Source organism: Setaria italica, chromosome IX (assembly GCF_000263155.2).
Source record: "Setaria italica strain Yugu1 chromosome IX, Setaria_italica_v2.0, whole genome shotgun sequence".
Taxonomy (NCBI): Eukaryota; Viridiplantae; Streptophyta; class Magnoliopsida; order Poales; family Poaceae; genus Setaria; species Setaria italica.
In genome coordinates, this window is record NC_028458.1 from 577,095 (window position 1) to 597,834 (window position 20,740).

General features: G+C 46.1%; 1 protein-coding gene, 2 long non-coding RNA genes and 2 pseudogenes across 3 annotated transcripts; 1 reads left to right on the plus strand and 4 right to left on the minus strand.

Moving 5' to 3' along the window:
- Positions 1 to 4,838: 4,838 nt before the first annotated feature.
- On the minus strand, positions 4,839 to 5,317 carry LOC111255699 (4-hydroxyphenylacetaldehyde oxime monooxygenase-like). Its single transcript, XM_022823424.1, has one exon. It carries the CDS (start codon positions 5,315 to 5,317, stop codon positions 4,988 to 4,990), a length of 330 nt encoding a protein of 109 aa, XP_022679159.1. The 3' UTR covers positions 4,839 to 4,987.
- Positions 5,318 to 9,033: 3,716 nt separating this feature from the next.
- LOC105915087 lies at positions 9,034 to 11,542 on the plus strand. The gene is made up of 3 exons (XR_001164938.2): positions 9,034 to 9,621; positions 11,009 to 11,092; positions 11,189 to 11,542. It is a non-coding gene; the product is annotated as an uncharacterized LOC105915087 (long non-coding RNA).
- Positions 11,543 to 12,154: 612 nt separating this feature from the next.
- Positions 12,155 to 16,292, minus strand: LOC101755832. The gene is made up of 6 exons (XR_002675991.1): positions 16,151 to 16,292; positions 15,576 to 16,029; positions 15,271 to 15,452; positions 14,048 to 15,164; positions 12,313 to 12,336; positions 12,155 to 12,274 (listed from the first exon to the last, which is right to left on the minus strand). It is a non-coding gene; the product is annotated as an uncharacterized LOC101755832 (long non-coding RNA).
- A 93-nt stretch (positions 16,293 to 16,385) lies between these two features.
- On the minus strand, positions 16,386 to 17,245 carry LOC111255671 (annotated as a pseudogene).
- Positions 17,246 to 17,611: 366 nt separating this feature from the next.
- Positions 17,612 to 19,914, minus strand: LOC101784295 (annotated as a pseudogene).
- Between the last annotated feature and the right edge of the window lie 826 nt (positions 19,915 to 20,740).

Below are 20,740 nucleotides of genomic sequence, written 5' to 3' on the forward strand. Positions count from 1 at the left end.
GAGATTTGTATATCCTCCTTGCATATAAGGAGCACCCACGGTTGAAGAATCTCTATACATATTAAATTGTGGCATTATGGCATTAGCATAGCCACCTTGGATCAATGGAGCAGCCATGGACGAAGATTGTCCATACACATCATTTGCAGAGTTTGGCACCATACTGTTAACATCCTTTTCACCATCATTAAGATCCTGTACCAAATCAAATATGAAAAGTGGATATAGTCCAGCACATATGACTTACGATAAATAGTTGCATATAAGGAATTCAAATATGAAAAGTGAACATAGTCCAACACATATGACTTACGATAAATTGATCTAGATTAGCACCTTCGTATACTTTGGATCTATTTTCTACTGCAGTTGTTGAATCTTGTCCTATATTCAAACATATCAAGTTAACTATATTGGCATATAATAGATAAAAACATGTAGAATTGATATGAGTAGTATCTTGCTTTTTACCACTTTTCTTTTTCTTCCCTTTATTCTTTTCAAGGGAGATGGTCCCTCATTTACTCTTTCGGCCTTTTATCACCCGAGGAATTCTAAATGATATTTTACCTCTCAATGTATCTGTAACACAGTTTGTTGAAACTAGAGGGACCTCACTGGCTTTTTGTTGCATCCTGCTTAGAGAATTATCTGCTTTCAAGTCCAACTTACCTATGGCATTCTCCAAATCAACAAGAAGTTCCTTGGACAGTGAACACTTCAATGCAATGGATGTCGCCTTTCATGCAATACGTGCAGCATACGTTTTCAAGCTTTCCTTTTCAAATTCTTGTTTCTCAATATAGAATCCTCTCTTTGCATATTTTGTCCATCTATTCAATATGTATTGAGATGGCAACAAGAAAATATCGTTTGCATTGAAGACTTTGAGGGCATGCTTGCACAGTAGACCTATATGTGGATATCATATTTCATTACTTTGTATTATAAACTATACTATTGCAATAAAGATTTTTGTACGTACCTATGGATTCGTATTTTCTGCGAGCACATGTAATGGTAATATCTGCTTTGTTGAACACAACCGTTGCTCCATAATCAGAGTACATATGTGTAACCGTATATGTCAAAATTAACCCCTTGGTGTGTAACAACTTACAAGAGAATGAAAATTGTTCATTAAATTCTTTCTGAAACTCTTTATACATCCGGCTTGTATATGACTCGGCCGCAACTGGACTCTTTCGACGTGATCGAAAATCTTCATCCAACTCGTTATTACGAAGACTAGCATAAACCTTATCACATTCTTCAAGTAGTTCCGAAATACCCAGTTTCCTACGAAACCTTTTCTTGAATACGTTATTCATACCTTCGCTTCTTTGAGTGGAGTTCATATCAGCTGTAAATGAGTCACGGTATACAACAGCCCACTTTGTCCTCAAATCATATAGGTTTAACATCCATTCATTGTCCTTAAGGTTGTACTCACACAACAATTCATCCCACTTCTTGTTAAAGTAAAACTCAGATCTATCTTCATAGACACATCCCTTAAAATTAGGAAGAAAATTCTCTGGATGCTGCTGGATTACATGACCAAGATGTTTAGCAGCATTTAGATAAATATGCCACAAACAAAGACGATGACTTGTGTTTGGGAATACATAAGCAATTGCACCTGCCATGGCCGCATCTTGATCAGTGAAAATTGTACTGGGATGCTTACCTGACATTGTTGTTAAAAAGGTTTCAAATAGCCAAACAAATGATTCAATAGTCTCATTAAACAATAATGCAGCCCCAAAAATTATAGTATGCTTGTGATGGTTGGTTCCCAGGAGCGGAGCAAAAGGCATTTCAAACTTATTAGTCTGAAACGTGGTGTCAAAAGACACGGCATCACCAAAACATGTGTAATCCATGATAGATTGACCGTCTGCCCAAAAGAAGTTAGCCATCCTGCCATCTTCTTCATTTATTTGAATGGCATAAAAAAATGTTGGATCCTCTACCTGCTTATTTTTTAAGTATTCCAACAATGTTTGTGCGTCATTGGATTCTAAGTATTTTCTGCGCTGCCGACCAATCTCATTGTTACAATCAATCCGTGAGAATGGCACTTTATCGGCTCCTCCATAAAATTGCACCATAAACTCAAACACTTGGGCTGGCTTCATCCCACCCTCCCTCATCTGGCCAATTAGCTTCTTGTCCACTTCTTGAACACGTCGTTGGGACCTAAGCTTCTATCTTTTATTTGGACTTGCAAGGTAATGGTTGTGATCAAGCACAACCTTCTGCATTGACCAAACCCCCTCCTTGCTGACAATAAACTGAATACGAGCATCACAACCTGCCCTTGTAGTGTCCTTTGATGACTCAATTTGTCGATGACCTTGACTACTGCAAACTATATATTTGAGATAGATACTGCCATCTCTTCGACGCTTTGTGTCGCTCTTTCTAATACTGAACCCAACCTTGCCTGCATAGGTGTTGTACATTCATAAGCTTCCTCCTCGGATTGAAAAGACATTCCAACTTCAAGAACGATGAAATAATTTTTTGCAACTTCATCAACCACCTATTGTACAATGAGTCGAGAATTAAAGGTGCCTTGCAACAATACATATTATTATACTATCACTTCAATTTATTATTCACGTTCCTTCAATTACTCATCCGGCCCCTGATCACCGTTACTGTCACTCGCTCCGTCGCCGCTGCCCGGCAGGGCATGCTCCAACGACTCCACCTCCAGACCCGATGGCACCATATGGATCGCAAGGTCGCCGCCACTTGATTCTGCACGCGCGACAGCTCAAACCCTAGGCGGCGATAATACGGAAGACGAGAGCTCCTGCATGCGGTGATTCCGTTAGTAGAAAATCGAGGCACAGTTCAAGGACCTCATGCGCTACCTCTGGATGGAAGCCCTGCCTCGTCGAGCGCATCTAGGCCGCCGTCGTTGCTGGGGCGCCGCAGACCGGCACCGCGGACACGCCTCTACGCATCGCCAGGCAGCACGGCGTCGACGACGGTCTCTACGCGTCGCCCGGCAACGCCTGCTGGCCCGCGATCCCGCGATCACCAGCTGCTGAACAACCCCGCCGTCCCGGAGCTGTCGAGCACCACGGCCGGGTCGTCATCTTCGTCCTGAGATTATGGAAGGCTCCAGATGTTGTTCGTGAAACGAATCAGAGAAGGGCTCGTCAGCGCCATCTCGTCTTCCGCCGGCTCGTCTTCCGCACGCGCACAAGGGGCTCGCTCGTTCCTAGCTCGTCTTCGTGGCTTTCCTTCAGCGTGGTGGCTCGTCTTGCTAGCTCGTTTCTGGCTCATCTATTTTTTTCTTCTTCAGCGCGGGCTCGTCTCCTCGCGCGGGCGTTCGATCGGGAAGGCTACCCACGCGTCGTGATCTGAGGCCATCCTGCACCAGGACTCGGTTGCAGGAGTCCTGCGTCTAATTTTCTTCCGGAGAGAGAGAGGAGAGAGATGGGACCGGCTCCTGGATTCTGCAAGTTTGATACGGGTTCGCTGAGCCGAGCGCCCGAGCCGGAGTGTCTCGGTCGGTGACGGCGCTTGGACACAGAATTAAATGGTTAGTGATGATATCGTGAGCGCTTTCGTGCGTGTAAGAAATTTCAGTCACGTTGATCAAATTGGCGTTCGTGCTTGTGGCCGCGTGTCAAATTCAGTGCATGCATCGCTTGTCTCGTGGCATGCATGGCACCCAGACGATGAATAAGGGGTACAGCATAGTACCTGTCCCATCGGATGTTTGGATATTAATTAGGAGTATTAAATATAGTCTAAATTACAAACTAATTGTACAGATGGAGTCTAATTCGCAAGACGAATCTATTAAGCCTAATTAGTTCATGATTTGACAATGTGGTGCTACAACCATTTGTTAATGATGGATTAATTAGGCTTAATAGATTCGTCTCACGAATTAGTACAGAGGTTATAATTAGATGTTATAATTAACTCATGTTTAGTCCTTCTAATTAGTGTCCGAACATCTACGTCAGAAGATCCTGGCCGGCATGGCACCATCGCTTTTGGAACCGGATCCCCTGATGACGTACACGTAGCCCCCAGCTGACGGTGCATATCGTGGATGCGGGTTGGCAGAGGACGACTGCACGCTGAAGTCAACCGGGGGCAACGTGGCAGCTGATCCGGCGGCGCCCCTCCTTTCCACGGGATACCCACATGGGCAAAAGAAAGAAACGTGGGGAATGTAGGTTTGTTTCTGTAGAAGCTTTTAAAGTTCCTGTAATATCGAATGTTTAGAAAGTAATTAGGAATATTAAATATAGATTAATTACAAAACCAATTGTACAGATTGAGACTAATTTGCGAGACGAATCTATTAAGCCTAATTAGTTTATGATTTGACAGTGTGGTGCTACAGTAAACATGTGCTAATGATGGATTAATTAGGTTTAATAGATTCGTCTCGGGAATTAGCCTCCATCTGTGTAATTAGTTTTATAATTAGCTCATGTTTAGTCCTCCTAATTAGCCTCTGAATATTCGATGTAACCTGAATTTTAGTCCAGACTACAGATACAAACATCCCATAATCTCACAGATATAGGTCATGGTACAGCGATGGGGAAAAACGCTTCTCATAAGCTGCACGATTATATATCATCTCAGCCAAACAGAAAAAAAATATCCCAGGAAGCCTACGCCAGCCCAGGCACTAATACAAGTTGCATTGGTCCATGTTCATCTCCTAGAGACATGCATATTCAGCTTGGGGCCTAGGGCGATTCTAGGTCCGCCCCTGGGGAAGGATACATGAGAGCAAATAATAAAGATGCCATTAGATCAAACCACATTCTATATATGATTATTAACTTCCAATTCATGCATTACCTACAACCTCGATTATAATAATAGTTCCTATATATTCCACACAAGTGCTCCAATATATCCTTTATTGATGACCAACATTTCACATTGTTGTCAGCCTCACAAACACTATAGAAGCAATAGTACTCAACAATGACCATTAACACTTGCACTTATATCTGGTGGGCACGAGCACAACCGGCGTTTTCTTATGGACCGTGAGCCCTCCGGCCTCTTCCATGCTCACGTCCTCGGGCCTCACGCCTCGTGGGAGCTCCCAGTTGAAGCAGTAGAGCAGGTTGGCCAGCGCGAACTCTGTGGTGGCCACTCCCAAGGCCATCCCGGGGCACATCCTCCGGCCGGCGCCGAAGGGCACAAGCTCGAAGTGTGTCCCGTTGAAGTCGACGTCCTTCCCCTCGAACCTGTCCGGGTTGAACTCCTCCGGGTTGTCCCACCTCGCGGGGTCCCTGCCGGTAGCCCACACGTTCATCAGGATCCTTGAGCAGAACACGTCTTAATTCATGATAGTCTTAGATCTTCTGTCATGCCTAAATGCTAGGACGCGAGACAAAAATCTTCGTAGCAGTAGTGCTAGTACGCGTACACGAGGCTAAGATCTCACACGGAGTGGCAATGGTTAAATAGAGTCTGAGAGCCTAAACGTAATAGGCTAACTACTCGGGACAAATATGGCCGAAACAAGAGTATGACACACAACATTTATATTATATTCATCACTAAATAAATTTCAGTAGTTCTAAATTCTACAAATATGCTACATAATGTATGCATTTCTTTTTTGAGGTCAAGTTTCGACGACGATTCTTCAGGACGCTCAGCGTACCTGTAAAGGCTCCGCTAGCTCCCAGACTCGGGGGCTAAGCGCCAATTACTACTGGAATATCTCTAGTGGCTCAACTTGCTTACAAGCTTGGGGGTTAAAGCGTCAATTACTACTTGGAATACATCCGGTAGCTCCGCTAGCTCTCAAACTCGGGGGCTAAGTGCCAATAACTACTCAATGTGGCTCCTACGGCTCACTTGGCGTATAAGCTCGGGGGCTGGACACCGCAAAACTATTCGGATGATGAGTTGCGTGAAGACTAAAAACCCTTGGATTGATTATTTAATCATTCCAAGGCTCGGGGGCTGATAAGCTACACTCGACAGTTGATTTTTTCAAGATGAAAGAAGAAGATTCAAGATTTTATTGACGCTCAGCCTGATTCTTCAATTCAACCTAACGCTCGGGGGCTACTCCATATGGAATGCGACTTCCACCGCTCTCCATATCACATTCCAAAGATAAAGATTACAAAATCAAGACAATCAAGGGCTTGAGCACACCATAGCCTCATGACAACTTTGAGGAACTTTGAAAATTCAACCAGACAAAGTACTCGAAAAGCACCAAAACTACTTGGCGAGGATTTGAAAAGCACTCAAGGCTGCTGCATTCGACTATAAAGCGCTTAGGAGTTTGTCGGGGATAGGTCTCCAGTACCCGCAAGGAAGGAGTAAGACAAACTCCTACTAGAATTTCTCTATAATCCTACTAGGACTCATACCATGTAATCCTACTAGGAGTCCTACTTATAACCGACTAGTAATCCATCCCCTGAGCATATAAAGGAGGGCACTAGATCAGTAGGCGAAGACCTCATAGAACCACAACAAAGAACCAAATCCTCAACACCAAACAACACCCAAGCGCAGGGCGCAACATATAACACCCCAAGCAGGACGTAGGGTATTACGCTACTCTGGTGGTCCGAACCTGTATAAATCCATGTCTTGTGTCCTCGCTTTTACCTTTGAGTTTCAGGTCCGACGATCCCCCACCAAACAATCTACTATCTCGGGATATCCCTCGGTAGGTTGCCAGGTATAAAACACCGACAGGACCCTCCACTTCGAGTTTTAGGTCTGACGATTCCCCACCAAATAATCTACTATCTTGGGATACCCTTCGGTAGGTTGCCAGGTATAAAACACCGACAGGACCCTCTAGCTCTAGTTTCATATCTTTTACTGTACATACACATATGTATAGTAAAATCTATGAATCAAAAAAGTCAAAATGACCGATTAGCTGCTTAGCTCACACTCCAAACATCGACTGCTGCAGCCACCAAATTAAATCAATGGTCCTTTCGATGCATGATGAGCACTCGGTGATCCGATTCGGTGACGCACACCTTGTGATTAAGGGGGTGTTTGGATATGAGGCGTTTAACTTTAACAGTGTCACATCGGATATTCGGATGCTAATTAGGAGAACTAAACATGAGCTAATTATAAAACTAATTGCAGAACTCTGTGCTAATTCGCGAGACGAATCTATTAAACCTAATTAATCCATCATTAGCAAATGGTTACTGTAGCACCACATTGTCAAATCATGGACTAATTAGGCTTAATAGATTCATCTCGCGAATTACACTCCATCTGTGCAATTAGTTTTGTAATTAGCCTATATTTAATACTCCTAATTAGTATCCAAACATTTGATGTGACGGCTGTTAAACTTTAACACCTTGTTGCCGACCCTTTGTTTGTTTCTGCTAATTCTCCATGTGATATAGGCATTCTTTGTGGCTGGTCCTTGCATTAATTATTTGGACCGCGTGGATTAAAAATACATCAGAAATTATTGTTAGGCGTGGATTAAAAATTAAAAATTGATTCCAACGCCTGCCTGCTGCTTCTTCATTCAATAGTCTCGATCACGCACGTCACGGAGTGCTGTGTCAGCAGCTATGTATACCTCCGTTTCTTTGTATGATTTCCTGCTGTTGGCGTCTTTTTCGATCAACATATACGAGTGCGCTAGATCGCACGGGTCGCGAACAGACCGAATAAAATAGAGGCTGCACAGGCCGGTCAGGCTGGTCTGGCAACCCGGTCAGACCGGTTTCCTAGGGTTTAGCTTGAGCCGGTTGTTCGAGGGGATAATAGCCACACTTATGTAGTGGAGGACGGCTAGATTTATGAGCAAACCAGGAAAGGGATAACCAACGCACTTACGTGACGAAAAACGACTAGTTTACAAGCAAACTAGCAAAGGCCGTCGAAGCTCTCGCCCGGGAGGGACTCGTCAGGGTGTGGACGTCACCAACGTGCCCTAGGTTGACCAGCAAGCCTGGAACGCCATTTATGATCGTGGAGAACAGTAGATGAACAGCATGGAGGTTGGAAAAGTATTAGGATTGAGAAGACAAAAGTAAGTTGTAGATTGATTCGATTGGGATACCCTCAATCGGCCGTGGTCCTTTATATTTATAGGGTGAGGAGGTCTTGCCCCAGTAGGAGTCGAAGATTATATAAATCCCGTGTCAAAATACAACTCCTAGCTCAGACTAGGCTGGGTAGACAGGTCAGACCATCCATCCAAACCGGTCTGACCGGTCAGCCAGGATTGAATCTTGTCAAAACCATAACTCTCTCATTCGCACTCCAAATTAGATGTTCCACATATGCATTTCGATCGTCTCAACGAGCTCTACGCAATGGTGAAGTCCAATTTGCATTTTGAGCACTTTGATCTAACCGGCCTGACCGGTTGGGCGACCAGTCTGGTTTGCCGGATCGGCTGCAGGACCAATAACCGGTCAGATCGCTTCAGTAGGCCGGTCAGACTGGATGGCTGTCATATCAGCCATATCTGCTACTTTTGGTGTCATTCCAAGTGCTGATTTATCCTTTTTAGCAAAATTACATCCAGAGCATAGAACGACCCTTTTGTCCTGCACAATTCATATTCAAGCCAAACTTGCAGAATATCAAGAGTTAGTACCAAGCAATTCTGATCTTAGCCTCACATATTCCGGACCGTGCCACTTTTGAGCTCCAACACCTGCCTATTTAAACTTTTATAAAATCAGATCGATCTTAACTAGATGTGAGTTCTTCATCTAGCTCGAGTAGCATTATTACATGTGCCGCTGAAAGTGGCCAAAGCATTCAGTCTCCGACGTAACCCCATTGTCACGACAACTACTGAAACGTCCGGTCCATCTTCACCGTGTATCCTCATCGTGACCAGTTTAGGAGAATCTTTCCCTTCTTTGTTAATCTATATCTATACCTATTCTAATTGCACCTAAATGAGGACCGCTCCTGCCCACTTTTGGTTCAACAACACGTGGGCCTACAAATTTTCGTCCGTCCCCTCCCATCGCGCCCCTCTGTCGATACGCACAGCAGCGCTCTCCGCCCTCCATTTTTTTCCAACTTCCTCTATCCGCGTCTCGCTCCTAAAGAAGCCGCCGCTCCCGCATGCCTAATCACCTGGCTGCTGGCTGCCCACTGTGCCACCCTGTGGAGGCCGTCACCACACCTCGCCGGAGCCACGCGCCTCGCTGGGTCTGACGGCCGACCCCTCCCTCCCGTCATGCAGATCTACTGCACCTCTAGCAACGCACTCCTGCAGGCCGCTTCCCCCTCCACCGCTCGCTCCGCCGCCGCCCCAGCAAGCAGAAGGGGTGCTGAGGAGCGAGGATGAGGTGGCACTGGGTCAGCGTCGCTCGCCGCCATCCATCGAGGAGGCTGGATTCGTGGCGTCCGCGACAGAGGACAATGATCCACTCAGGTGCGTCTGCATCTTCGCCAACAAGTACACGCGCATCTACGCCACCCACTGCGCTTCCCCCACCGACGCCGTCAACACCCATTCCATCAACGCCTGCAACGTCCTCGCGCTCTCGTGAATGGCCGCGCCGTCACGCTCGCACTGCACGACCTGCCGCGCCGCCGTCACTCGGAATCCGCTTTAATAGGGCGCAAGCCCTCAAGGTGAGCGATGAGTGGATCGATTGATTTTTTTCCAGTGATTTCATCTGTTCGACTTGCACTGGCTTGCATTTGCTGGGTCCGTGGCCATAGTTGAACTCAGATTAGAAACATGGCGTGGCGTTGCTACGTCTGATAGCCCCCATTAGTGGACTATGTAGGATCATGCGGCTTGCCTGATAGAGGTAATCAGGGTTGACTCAAGCCTGATGGAGCTCATTAGGGTCATCGCTGAACCACGGCGGCAATAGCAGAGCTTTGGAAAAATAATCAAGTAAACTTATCGAATTTCTCACAAAAAAGCCAAATCAGTTTGGTTTCTTTGATGAATCATCCTCTAAAGATGAAAAAAGCCAAATCAGTTTGGTTTCTTTGATGAATCATCCTCTAAAGATGTAACACCGTTGCTACTGTTATCTCTGTTTGTGTCACTGTTGTTTTCAAGTTCAGGAACTACAGCTGTAGAATGTAGGAAACATACACAGCTTGCATATCAAAAGTATATCAATATTGTACACAATGTGCATCTGGGCTTTGGGAGTTTTCTTAATGGCATTGTCATGACTTTCATAGAGTTTTCTTAAGGAAGCTGTTGTTTGTTGCATTGAATAGTTTTGAACCAAACATTGCGAACAAGCCTACAGGTTGTTCGACCAGTGTATTGTGTTTTGAAGAACTAATTAATTAGTAAAGTAGTTCCCTGACATGAGATCGCAAAAGTACCTTGAGTCACTGTTCTTTTATTGGGCATGAATGTGTTAGTTCCTTGTCTATCAATTATGTTGATTATTTTGCTGCAGAGCAAGACCTGTTTCCGGAGTGTTTCTCTGTTGTAATTAAACAATGTCCAGGAACAATAGAAGTAGCAGACTTACCAGTTACCACATTGCACATTTCAGTAAGAATCAACAAGAGGAGAATCATATGATGGAATTATATCTGCAACTCAATTGTCGAGTGAACGGAAATCAGGTTTCTTAATAGTTGAAGATTTTAGTTATTTCGAACATATGATTTGGCTCATATGTTAGTCCATTTCCAAAATGAAGGCACAGAATCCTACTGTCATAATTTTTAGAAGCTACCAATTAGTTGGTAAGATAGCATATGTAGCACATTATTCTGAACATTAACATGTTTAGATGTTGTTCAGTCCTTGAGTTGTGGAGATGTGGAGCCTGTAAAAAAGCGTAAGCACCACATTGTGGTGAATAAGCAGTTATTCAGTATATGTATATTTTTAAGGACACTTTGTCGTGTTGAACTTATTATGCAATAGCAGACCTTCTTTTTGTTCTTTTCTGAACATAACCCTTCGAACAATTATTCTGATAATGGTGGTTTATTTCTGCATCAACATGTGCATCTACATTTCCAAAATCTGCTTCAGACCATGGATTGATTGTAGCAAATGGAACCTATATGCTTACTGCTGGCACCTGTGTGCAGTGAGCTGTGGACCAGGCAGTCTCAAGTAAGTGGGATTAGTATCGTCATTCTTTTCAGATGATCTTAGTTGTACTGCTGGATTTAACTTCTGTATCATTATGCCTGTTTTCTGTTCTATCAGTTTATATTGCACACCTGCTTCACTATCAGGATCATGCCCAAGCATGCAGTGTCCTAACAGCAATGTGATGCTTAGCAATGTGAGCACCCATCCAACCAGTGCAGGATGCAATGTCTCTTCTTGCAGCTACGGAGGTTTTGTTAATGGAACTATTACTACTTCATAAGCAGCATTTTGCCCAATGTTCATTTTATTCCATTCTCGCTGCATGTGGCACTTCTGCTTAAATTGCACGATCAGATGGTTGGGGCATCTCATTCTTTGGGTAATGGTAAAAATATCAAGCAAACAATATGGCTGATAGGAGTACTGCTTAATGTGAATGTGATATGTTTTCGCTCTTGGATGTTAGAATTAATGCGTGGTAACCAGTAGCCACTAAAAAACTTCTTAAACTTACGAAATGCTAAATGCTGGATATAGCTATTATGGGGAACCAAAAGGGAAAAAAAAGGATATGGCAGTATTTGTGTTGGTATAAAATGTCATTAGTTTGAAAAACACAATTGATCTTTTACCGTAGCAACGCACGGGTATTTTGCTAGTTAATAAGAAATGAGATGAGACTTATAATAAGACCTTAGATGAGACTTCATCGTGTATCCTCATCGTAATTTGTATCCTACTAGTCCATCAACCCATGTTGGCATAGAGACTAACTTAGAAATCTAATAAAAATTAGGACCTGTATAGCTAAGGCACTGTTTGGTTTGTCCTTGCTAAACTTTACTGAAGTTTAGTCCCTAAATTGCCAAACAGGGTGACTAAGAGTTGCTAAACTTTAGTCCTTAGTTCTTTAGTCTCCAAGGGGTTGCTTATAGGGACTAAAAGGGACCTTGACAGGGTGTAACCTTCATTAATGCCCTGTGCCTGTCCCGCCGCCGACCCCCCACCCGCTGCCGCTCCCGCCCGCCCCACCGCACCCCACCGCCCTGAACAGGAGAAACTGGAGTAGGAGAGCTAGCTGACTGAATATTTGGTGTATTAACTGATGAAGTTAATCTTGTTCTCTTCCTCATTTGAGTTGGCAATGGTTCCCTATTTGCTTCCGATAACCTTTTCTGCATAGCAATTAACCTATTCAATCTCTCACTGCTATCTTCGAAGGGTCTTGTAGCAGGTACCTCCAAAGATCGGTCTTCACCATCCTGTAATAGAGAATATTATATGATCTTGGATTGAAGAACGAATTATATTAAATTCCAAACAAGATTCAAGAACGAATCATTCCTATGGACTGAATCTTGGATCCGTCCCTTTCTTTGCAAACAATCTTAATCTGAATCTGAGCTAGGGTTCAAAGCTGAATCAATCCGAGAAACAAGCAACAGAACATGGAAAAATAGAATGGAAACCAATGAAACAAGAAGAGATAGAAGGCCACCTTGTTCAGCCTGGATGGATTGGGAGTGGGGATTGACCCGTCGCCGACGAGCTCCACGGTGAGAAGTGGCAGCGAGTTGACGTCCATATCGAGGGACCCACCCATGGAGGCAACCGCTCCCCGTAGCTGCGATGATGATTCGGCCGCCAGCGCGGCCTCCAACCTTGAGTGACACCGTCGCGCGGCATCTTCACCGCCGCCGCCCCGTTTTTCCCCTCGATGCTAGCCTCGGTGGGTTTGATGGGTTAAAACTGGAAACCAGCTGAACCCCGCTTGCTTCATCCGGGTCCGCGCGGGTCAGGGTCCAACCCGCGCTAGGAACCGGAATGATAGGTCTAGCAGGGTTGGGTGCGGGCTGGTTCCCGGTTTCCCTGAACCCATGAACAGGGCTACTTGTGGTTCTCTTTCGAGAGTCCCCTTCTGCAGCTGATTTGTACCTTCTCTCCCTTGGTCGACCTGGTGCCCTTTTCAGAAGTGGAGGCCACAACTTGAACCCAGGATTAACTTGAGGCCACTGTTTACTATCTGTCATTGGCTTCACGGACTTTTCATAGGCTTTCTTGAACTTTGCCACAGAATAGTAGTCATGAACATAGTCTTCAATATTACCTTGAATTGAGGTTATAATACACAAGGCATGTGTCCATGGCAGACCAGTAACTTGCCAGCGCCTACAGGTATGCTTCCTCTCCTGAAGATCAACGGTATGCCTCCAATGAACTAGATCTCTTGTAACACCTTCAACTTCACCTAACATTTCACCTTATTTCAGCCCTCTGCTCCTTGCATTAAGGTCCTTCATCACATTTGGCAGTATCTTATCTTCAATTCTTAGCAATTTTTCTTCTTAAGAACATTTTCTCCATGCATAATTGTCTGATCCTATCCAATAAGATCAACAACATGCAGGGATTTTTTCATGCCTAATCCAGCTGTTGAATGTTTCAGCTATGTTATTTGTGTACCAATGTCAACAAGCAAATCATTCCAATTTGTGCTATTCCTGTCTAAAATCCTTGGAATGTTGCAAGCATCACAATACATACGAGTGCCATCATCACTTAGTTTCACGTAAGCACCTACACGCATAGCAAGTCTGTAGGCTGAACTGGCATCCATCCTAAACAGACATTGGCACAAATTCGAGTGGAATAAACACACAGTTAGCTTTACTTCATTTGCAAATACGAGCTCAAGTTAGCACAAGAAATTGGAAGACCACTTACCCATCAGGAACCCATGAGAGATCAGCCTGATCCTGCGGGAAAATCTCGTTGAGGAATCGTGGGGGTCTCCATCTTCTATCCTCAGCCAACCGTGCTTGTTCTTCAAGAGGGGCTGCGCGCGGGGCGTCGGTGGGTGTCGCAGCAGCCTACGACGTGCGGGGAGGGGCCGCGCACGTCCATGGTGGCCAGCGCACCGCCGGAATGGGCCACCTTGTTCAGCCAATGAAACAAGAAGAGATAGAAGGCCACCTTGTTCAGCCTGGATGGATCGGGAGTGGGGATTGACCCGTCGCCGACGAGCTCCACGGTGAGAAGTGGCGGCGAGTCGATGTCCATTTCGAGGGACCCACCCATGGAGGCAACCGCTTCCCGCAGCCGCAATGCTGATTCGGCCGCCAGCGCGGCCTCCAGCTCAAGGCCTTGAGCGACACCGTCGTGTAGCATCTTCGCCGTCACCACCCCTTTTTTTCCCCCTTGATGCTGGCCTCGATGGGTTTGACAGGTTAAAACCACAAACCAGCTGACCCCCGCTTGCTTCATCCGGGTCCACGCAGGTCGGGGTCCAACCCGCGCTAGGAACCGGAATGACAGGTCCAGCAGGGTTGGGTGCGGGCTGGTTCCCGGTTTCCCTGAACCCATGAACAGGGCTACTTGTGGTTCTCTTTCCAGAGTCCCCTTTTGCAGCTAATTTGTACCTTCTCTCCCTTGGTTGACCTGGTGCCCTTTTCAGAAGTGGAGGCCACAACATTAACTTGAAGCCACTGTTTACTATCTGTCATTGGCTTCACAGACTTTTCATAGGCTTTCTTGAACTTTGCCACAAAATAGTAGTCATGAACACAGTCTTCAATATTACCTCAAATTGAGGTTATAATACACAAGGCATGTGTACATGGCAGACCATAACTTGCCAGCGCCTACAGGTACGCTTCCTCTCCTGAAGATCAACGGTATGCCTCCAATGAACTAGATCTCTTGTAACACCTTCAACTTCACCTAACATTTCACCTTATTTCAGCCCCCTGCTCCTTGCATTAAGGTCCTTCATCACATTTGGCAGTATCTTATCTTCAAGCTTCTTAGCAATTTTTCTTCTTAAGAACATTTTCTCCATGCATAATTGTCTGATCCTATCCATAAGATCAACAACATGCAGGGATTTTTCATGCCTAATCCAGCTGTTGAATGTTTCAGCTATGTTAGTTGTGTACCAATGTCAACAAGCAAATCATTCCAATTTGTGCTATTCCTGTCTAAAATCCTTGGAATGTTACAAGCATCACAATACATACGAGTGCCATCATCACTTAGTTTCACATAAGCACCTACACGCATAGCAAGTCTGTAGGCTGAACTGGCATCCATCCTAAACAGACATTGGCACAAATTCGAGTGGAATAAACACACAGTTAGTTTTACTTCATTTGCAAATACGAGCTCAAGTTAGCACAAGAAATTGGAAGACCACTTACCCATCAGGAACCCATGAGAGATCAGCCTGATCCTGCGGGAAAGGAACCCATGAGAGATCAGCCTGATCCTGCGGGAAAATCTCGCTGAGGAATCATGGGGGTCTCCATCTTCTATCCTCAGCCAACCGTGCTTGTTCTTCAAGAGGGGCTGCGCGCGGGGCGTCGGTAGGTGTCGCAGCAGCCTACGACGCGCGGGGAGGGGCCACACGCGTCCATGGTGGCCAACCAGGGGTGAAACAGTCATTTTCGATCCTTTACAATTAAACTGATTAAAATATGGAGTATAGTGTCCAGCAGCATATTACCGTAGTTAAAGAGTGTGTTCTAGCAAAACCACTCTTTTTTAGTGTCCTGTGGCAAAAACCACGATTGAACGATGTCCGGGAGCTAATTTTGCCTAACTTATATGCATGATGTGTGTCATAGACCACATATACATATATGCACGAAGAGATGAGACTATTTATTTCTATGTTAAACACATAGCTCACTAAGCGTTAAGTTGAACTTACGTGCTTCCTCCGTCTATAAATACATGACGTTTAGGACAAGCTATATCTATGAACGGAGGTAGTATATGCCGGGTGTAGCCACAGCGTTTCCTTCACCACCATGTTGAGGTACTTGAGCTTGGGCATGTCATCAGGCTGCACCCTCTCTTTGTCACCCACCACGGCCCTGATCTCATCCTGCACTTTCTTGAGCACTTGCGGCTTTCGGATCAGCTCCGCCATCGCCCAGACCATGGTAACTGAGCTCCTGTCAACGCCACCAATGAAGGTATTCTGAAAATTATGATGGAGTGATGAATTTACAGTTACGTGTAATCTGCTTATTCATTGGTGTAAATTGAGTCAAGTTTCTCCATCTCTGTACATACCGACAGTAGTGCTTTGATATGGTCTGTACGTACTGAACCTCATGAGAGACCCTTGGTGTTTGTGGTCCTCCTCCATGAGGACGTGGACAAGATCGCTGCTGCTGCTGCTGGCTATCTCACGGGAGGGGTCGAGGTGCTGCTGGATGATCATGTCGAAGAAAGCGTCGAGCTCCCTGAACACTGTCTCACGGCGGGAGACGACACCGGTGAGGTGGTCCAGGAGGCGTCCGACCACGTTGGGGAAGTAGAAACTGGCTAACACCCCCATGGCCTCGTCGACTACATCATGGAAGTGCTTCGTGTGCGCGAACTGCTCCGTGCCGTAGATATTCCCGAACGCCACCGTACCAATGACGCCGTCCATGAGACCGAAGATGTGGTCCTCCAGGAACACTTGTTTCCCTCCGGAGCTGCTCAATCTACCGATGAGTTTGTCCACCTATAATAATACCATCAATAAGTAGAATATTCATTATTCCTGTCCATTTCAAATAGGTTGTTTTAATTTTATTCGACATCAAACTTCTCTAAATTTCACATAAAAAACTTCTCTAATTTTGACGAAGTTTATATGCATTCTCTTGCTGTGTATTTTACAGCAATATATGTTACTCGGTATAGTACAACGCACTAGGTATACCTGGGCCTCTCTGGCGTACCAGGCTGCCTGGATGACGAAGAGCTTGCGCATCTCGCGCCAGCAGTCGCTGTAGGGCGTGAACGCCACGTCCTTGTGGCCGTACGACAACCGCCGCGCCCCCGGCGTGTCCGGCCGGCTGCAGCACGCGGCGTCGTGCGTCTTCAGCACCTCCCTCGCACCTCCGCCGACGACACCACCAGCGTCGGCACCGTGCCCAGCCGCAGCTGCATCACCGGCCCGTGGCGACGCGCCAGCTCGCGGAGGCTCCGGTGGGGCAGCGCGCCCATGATCTGATGCAGGTTGCCCAGGACAGGCAGGACAGGCAGCCTCAGCAGTGGACCGGGCGGCAGGTGGAGGCGGCGGCCTTTGGTGGAGACGAAGCTTCTTGTTGCAAGAGCGAGGCCGAGGAGAGGCAGAAGAAATGTAAAGAAGATGGCAGGGAGCTGCAGTTTCCATTATTGAGGCATGAATTCCAGGACAGGCAAAGGCATGGCCACTGTTTCTTTTACTCCAAATGAAAGCAAAATAATTATAATGTGAGCATCTGCGTCTGTGCAATTCAAAAAAAAAAGTTTGCTAGTAGAGCTCATCAACTACTCCCTTCTAAGTCAAATCTTGTTTGGCAGTTTGAGTGTTATTTTGGTATGCTCCATCCATGTAAGAGCATAGCTATGTTTATGTTTGTCCTAAGTCATACACTTTTATTTTTGATGGATAATAGCTCTAAAAATTATTTATTTTAAATATAAAAATTGCATATTATGATAGTATGTGTACGATTGTCCTGAATCAAACTACTCTGAAAACTATGGTGAACTACAGTTTCAAATGAGGGCTTGGATACAATGTATTCAGATGTGAAAAAGTATATAAATATATACAAGTAAAGTAGCAGGCTATACATTTTTGTTTTGTTTTTAGATGATTACCACAAACTTTTGGAGATCCCACATCATATTTATCTCACAAATGATCGGATTTATTTAGATATTACAAGTGTCTTGGATCCATAAGCGGTGGTCTTGGTAATATAAGCTGGTCATGACTCATGATCTCTGCCACTTGTACCTGGTCGGCACAAGCACGAGGGGACCTTCTTGTTGACGGTGAGCCCTCCTGCCTCTTCCATGCTCACATCCTCCACCGTCATACCATCTGGGAGCTCCCACTCGAAGCAGTGGAGCAGGTTGGCCAGCGTGAACTCTACTATCGCCACCCCCATGGCCACTCCAGGGCACATCCTACGTCCAGCGCCGAATGGCAGAAGCTCGAAATGCGCCCCATTGAAGTCGACACCATCCCCCTCAAACCTATCTGGGTCAAACTCCTTGGGGTTGCTCCAGATTGCAGGGTCTCTGCCAATTGCCCAGACGTTTACAAAGATCCTTGTCCTGGCAGGCACATCGTATCCGCAGATCTTGATGTGTCGCATGGTCTCTCTCGGAGCTAGAAGCGGTGCCACCGGGTGTAGCCGTAGCGTCTCCTTTACCACCATCTTAAGATACTTGAGTTTGGACAAGTCGTCCGGCTCTACCCTCTCTTTGTTGCCCACCGCTCCTCTGATCTCGTCTTGTGCCTTCTTAAGAACCTCCGGGTTTCGAATCAGCTCGGCCATTGCCCAGACCACCGTGACCGAGTTCGTGTCAACTCCACCAATGAACGTATCCTGAAAGATTGTACGTATGCATAACGGTTATAAATGAAATAATATATATAGCTCCATAAATCCTCTTTTGTACTGTAAATTTATGAGCTCTTTTACGGTACATAATACTATTGTACTTAGTAGTATATAATATATATAAGATCTAAATATTCATGATTATGGATGATTTAGTAATTATTACATGTGAAAAGTGATATTTCAAACGGAATGGCCTCTTAAACTTTATGCTAGTGTCAAAAATAAAATTTTAGTGATGTCATTTGTGTTCTTTTACCATGATACTCTTATACTATCTATACTACTCATGTATACTACTTATACCACACGTGAAGGTTTCGGTAGTATACAATTAATCTTAACCGTCGAATTTTATATACTAATCTTTTTTGAACACTAGTATAGCCTAGTGGAGCTTAAATTTTATATGTTGATGACGTTGCGTACCGATAACATTCCCTTGATGTGGTCTCTAGTGAACCAACTGAAAGTGCCCTCGTGCTCCTTGGTGAGGCCAATAAGGATGTCGATGAAGCCAGGCCCGTTGTCCGGTGTGGGGCGGGACGGCTGGAGGTGGGTGTCGATAATCTTGTCGAAGAAAGTGTCGAGCTCCCAAAATACCTTCTCACGGCGGGAGACGAGGCCGGTGAGATGGTCCACAAGGCGACCCAAGACGTTGGGGAAGTAGTCCTCAGCGGAGAAGCTGCTCTTTACAGCCATGGCCTCATCGAACAGATCGTGGAAGTGCTTCTTGTGTGCAAACTGCTCTGAACCGTATATGCTCCCAAGTGCCACCGTGCCGACAATGCCGTCCATGAGCGTGAAGATGTGATCCTCCAGGTACACTGGTCTCCGTCCTCCGCTGGTTAAGCGGCCGATGAGTTTGTCCACCTCAGCTTCCCTGGCTGGCCAGGTGGCCTGGACGCGGCGCGCGTTGAGGAGCTCGACGACGATGAGCTTGCGCATCTCGCGCCAGCAGTCGCTGTAGGGCGTGAACGCCACGTCCTTGTAGCCGTACGATAACCGCCGCGCCCCCGGCGTGTCCGGCCGGGTGCAGCACGCGGCGTCGTGCGTCTTCAGCACCTCCCTCGCCGCCTCCGCCGACGACACCACCAGCGTCGGCACCGTGCCCAGCCGCAGCTGCATCACCGGCCCGTGGCGACGCGCCAGCTCGCAGAGGCTCCGGTGGGGCAGCGCGCCCATGATCTGATGCAGGTTGCCCAGGACAGGCAGCCTCAGCAGTGGACCGGGCGGCAGGTGGAGGCGGTCCCCTTTGGTGGAGAAGAAGCTTATTGTTGCAAGAGCGAGGGCGAGGAGAGGGAGAAGAAACGTAAAGAAGATGGCAGGGAGCTGCAGTTTCCATTGTTGAGGCATGCATTCCAGGACAGGCAAAGGCATGGCCACTGTTTCTTTTACTCCAAATGAAAGCCAATAATCAAATTGAGTTGTTGTGCTAATTGCTTATGGGGGTATAAATAGGGTGCTAATTGCTTGTAGAGTATAACTCGGGACACTAATGTTTGAGATATCGATCGTCTTTTCCAATGATAGGCTACTCCCTCCTCCCAATAATGCTCAACTATTCGAGTATGTGAGATCGTGAGGTGGAGAGTATAGTCAACATCACGCTAGGACATTATTATTTGCATTGGAAGTGGCTTATAAGAGCAACCATAACGGTCGGCATCTGCTCTCTACAACACTTTCACGTTAGTTTTTGTCTTACATGGAGGAAAAAGAAACGGAGTGAGAAAACAACTACAGCTGCGTTTTGGCGAGAGCCGATACACGGTTTTCCACGCTGAGTGGGGCTCACGCCCCTTTGTCATCTCCTCACACCTCTGCTGCTTAGGCTAATCCCAGTCCAAATTTTATAGAGATTTCATGTGAACTTCCATCCAACCCCTTTAATCTCGGTTAATATTGGACCTATAAATAAAGCGGCTTTAGTCCCGGATAAAAAATGGGTCAAAAATATGCCCGAAGGCCACCGCAGGGGGAGCTTTAGTCTCAGTTATAAATACCAACCGGGACTAATTAAAGCTCCCCTAGTTCCGGTTATAACAGGTACAAAAAATCCCACCGACGCTCCACCCTTTTGTCCCAGTTAGAAATTCCAACCAGAACAAAAGACCCCCACACGGCCCTCTCGACCTTATCTTCGCGCAGCGCCTTCTCTCTCCCTCCCTCCCTTATCCTCTCGCTGCCTTATCCCTCCACCGCACAACACCTCTTCTTTGCCTTCCTCCCTCCACCGCGCAACGCCTCCTCCCTCCTCTCTCCCTCC